General features: G+C 33.8%; 1 protein-coding gene across 1 annotated transcript in view; it reads right to left on the reverse strand.

Moving 5' to 3' along the window:
- LOC106882872 (lipopolysaccharide-binding protein) overlaps window positions 1-4,250 on the reverse strand; it is a 35,871-nt gene that overhangs the window by 28,927 nt on the left and 2,694 nt on the right. Inside the window, exon 3 of the mRNA XM_052970732.1 lies at window positions 1,595-1,661. Coding sequence (XP_052826692.1) covers window positions 1,595-1,661 — 67 coding nt within the window. The remainder of the gene's footprint in view (window positions 1-1,594; window positions 1,662-4,250) is intronic.

A 4,250-nucleotide genomic window follows, 5' to 3' on the forward strand; every position in this document is an offset into this window, starting at 1 on the left:
TTTCCTGTCTTTTTTTTTTGGAAGGGGGGGCTACACAAAGAACATCTTCCTTTTTTCTTTGACTGAGAATCTCAAATGAGGTTGAAGATCATTTTCTTTTCTTGTTTGATTGAGAAATGTTAGCAGAACTAGAAGATTGTTTGTCAAGTTCTTGTTGAGCATTAACTCCAGCAAGTTCCTTTCCTAACTGAATTAGGCACTGTCTTCTTTTATCCTTGAAACTTTGCAAGTGAAGCTGTTTAGCAACAATGAAAGCATTCACTGCACTTATATCAATCATGTTGTAAAATATAACCATAGGCCATCTTCAAGTCATTCTTTTGCAAGTGTATGTCCTTACCATCTTATCTAGGGTATCTACTCCTTTTGTTTTGTTGTAACATGTAATAACTTCAGGTTTCTTTTCAGCACTTTTTGAATCAATTGAAGGCTGAGAGTGCATTGTATTCATAAGTTTTCTTGGGACAATAAGATAAGATCATAGAATCCTTTTGAAATCCAAATATTGTGCTGTTGATTTCCCTTTCTTTTCCATTTGTGAAAGCACATAATCACTTTCACCATCATTTCCAGAACAAGAGAAGGAATCACTATTACCTTCTTCCCATTCTTCATCTAATTCCAATAACTTTTTCGATATTTGGTCTTCACTCAAGTTTCCACATCAAGGCATATTGGAAAGCACAGGCATGGCTATGTGATAAGAAGCTTGCTTACCAACCACATGGTTCTGGATTCAGTCCACTGCATGGCACCTTGAGCAAGTGTCTTCTACTATAACCTCAGGCCAACCAAAGCCTTGTGAGTGGATTTGGTAGACGGAAACTGAAAGAAGCACATCGTATATATGTGTGTGTGAGTGTGTGTGTGTGTATGTGTGGGTGTGTTTGTATTTGTGCCCCCCACCATCGCTGGTGTGTTTATGTCCCTGTAACTTAGCAGTTTGGTAAAAGAGACTGATAAGATAAGTACTAGGCTCACAAAGAATAAGTCCTGGGGTCGATTTGTTTGACTAAAGGTGGTGCTCCATCATGACCACAGTCAAATGACTGAAACAAATAAAAGAATAAAAGAACTGAACTATATGAAACTTGATAGCAGACTAAAGGCAGATATTGCTCTCTCACATATTAATACTCTCCTGAAAGATGATGCAATATATTGTAAGAATTGCGTCATTGCATAGAAATACTGCATCACCCTATAACCTAGCAGATTGAAGGTGATGCAAAACCACACAAATTTACAGGAATATTTTCATAATTTTTCCTATTTTAGTTAAAATACAGCAAATAAATTGAATACAATTTTATCTATTTCATATCTGATAAATATCTAGGAAAATTATATTTGATACTGCTTTTATTCTGTTTAGAATGACAAGAGTATTGTCTGAATTTAATTCAAGGATTCAATGGACCCATATGGTAATTAATGTATAAAGTGAAATTTTCTAGCTTTTATAAACATACGGAAAATTTCCCATTTGACAAATAAAAGAAGGTTAACCAATTGATTAATAAATAAAGTGCATGTTATTAATATTAGCATAATGACTCTTCTTAGACACTACAAAATATAATAAAGTACTTACATGGAATTTCATTGATTACTTTTGCAAGCTCTGAATTAATACTGCTGATAGTGTGGCTGGAACAGATCTGAAGAATGGAAACAAGGGAAACATGTTTGATAAGATGGTTGACACATCTTGCTGAAAGATGTTCTTTTTTATGTCATTTATTTTATTTTATTTTTTATCTTTCACTTGTTTCATTATTACAGAAGATTGATAACAAATATCAGATGCAGACTCTGTTCCAAGGAATCACTGTCTATTTTATGGTCCAATGAGAAGATCATTAATAGAATTTCTGAAAGAATATCAAGATGCTTCCATGCTTATACATACACTTTCGCACAATGCACTTCTAAGGAAGTTAGGAAAGATGTAGTATGGTTTGTTAGGGTAGGATGTAGAAAAAGATTTATTGTTGTTACATGTTGTTATATCAAATCTCCTGCAAGTCAACATGAATGTTTATTTCTTTTGATTTCATTAAGACATCTTTGACCCAATGAGTAGCTATCAGATTACCCCTCGTTTGAATAATTATTACTTCTGAGATTCTGCTGTATCATGAAAATTGTTGAAAAACAATTATTTGAAAACAATTATTTGGAAAAAAGTTATTCGAAATAAATATCATTTATGTACTTGATTTTTAATTTCATCATTTTTGTTTAAATAAAATAAAAAATTTAGAATAATTAACATTTCAAATAATTGTCCTTTTGAATAATTTTCATTCATACAATTTTCTATTCAAATAAATGTTTTACGAATAATTGTTTTTGAATAATTGTTTTCGAACAATTATTTTTGAACAATGTTCACATAATCAATTCTGCTAGTTATGAAACATATGTAGCCTGGATTTTACCTACTCCACTCCTTAACTTTGGATTTCTATTCACATACATAGCAACCCCTGGTGCTAGATGTAAGCTATAAAGCAATTTTTTCATCTTATTGAACAGGAAAAACTGACAACCTTCTATAATAGACAACTATTGTTTCTGAAAGTTGTTTTTTATACCTTCTACAGACTACTCAAAACTTATTATCTTCCAACACCTTAATCCTTGGATGTTACCTTTACTTATTACTATATATATATATCACTACAATTGTTTTGATCCCTCGTGGGTGGGGTACTGTACAACTGGTTGAGTTACATCATTTGGCTCAGATGTGTCTCCTCAGGTGATTTTCTAGAGGCATCTCAGATAAACCCTGTTTCATACAACTTGTTACTGCAAGTTTACTTTTTAGGCTTCGTTGATAGACTTTATTGATAGGGTGTTCTTGATGGCTTGAGATAAAAAATTGGCCCTTTCTCGTCTTGTATGAGAAATACCGAATGTCTTTATGCCTGATAAGAAACTCAGACACTCCCATGTCCCTGGTGATGGACCTGATTGACTTGGAGGGATTGTTGTCAATCAAGGCCTGGATCTCACCAACAAATTCAAGAGTAATCTTTTCTTATCAGAACAATCAGAGTGAGTTTCCTGAGCTGCTGTACCTTCGTAATCACCATTAGACTCATCCAACTCTTTCCAAATCCTCTACACTGTCCTCAGATTGACACCCAAACACTCTGAAGTGTTTGTATTGGAGCTTCTGGCATGAATGCCAAGCAGTGCAGCATGTTGTTTCCAAATTTCTGGCAGAGTGAATTGTGTCATGGTGCTGCTTTTCTCACAGGACAGTGCCAACTGGCCCTACTATACTGTGTAGTCAACAAAATCAAAAACAAACAATGTGCATGTGCGAAATTAAAAATATAAAATGGTAACAATTTACCCATCGCACCCTGTATATATGGGTGTATGTGTGCGCGTGTGTGTGTATTTTTATTAATATTTAGCAGAAGCGACAGAGTGACTCAAGGTTTTGTGCGTTGGCACTTATCAAATTATATATGTATATATCTATAATTTTTGGTGATTCTGAGGCGAGTTGTCTCACCTGGTCTATGACGTTCAGGTGTCCTGTAACACTCAGTGTGTAGGGTGCTTTCCCAAAATGCTATCCTGCAGCAAATTCAGCATATCACTTGACTGTGTATGTTTGATTGATAAAGTTTACATCACTTGAGCTGCTTTTAATTCATAATTTAATTTTCTTTCACATGTGCTATGCCACAGCACATTAGCAAATAGATTTCACTTTGTTTGCACATAAGTCACAGACCAGAGATTAAATTTGTTTTGAGACGGTCCAAGTACATGATATTGATAAGCCACAATAATAACAAAATATTGACTTGTTGTTCTCAGTGATTCTGAGGCAAGTTGTCTCACCTGGTCTGTGACAAATAGGTGTTCATTGGATGCTATCTCACAGCAAATATAAACGAAACACATACGCTGTGTATGTGCGATAATGTTTATATACATATATATATATATATATATATATATACGTATACACACACACACACACACATATATAGTTGAAATATATAGAAAAACAAAAGATGAAGACGGGTGTATGAACAACAAGCAAGTGTATTAGTTTGATGCTTGAGAAAATGAAAAAGTCTTTTACGTTTCAAGCCTATGCTTTTCAACAGAAAGGAATAAGGGAAAATAAACAGAGAGAGAATGTAAAAAACTTATATATATATACATATACACATTTATGTATTTGTTTTGCATGATTCTTGATGTGAAAGTGTGCG

The sequence above is a fragment of the Octopus bimaculoides genome, chromosome 1 (assembly GCF_001194135.2).
Source record: "Octopus bimaculoides isolate UCB-OBI-ISO-001 chromosome 1, ASM119413v2, whole genome shotgun sequence".
Lineage (NCBI taxonomy): Eukaryota > Metazoa > Mollusca > Cephalopoda > Octopoda > Octopodidae > Octopus > Octopus bimaculoides.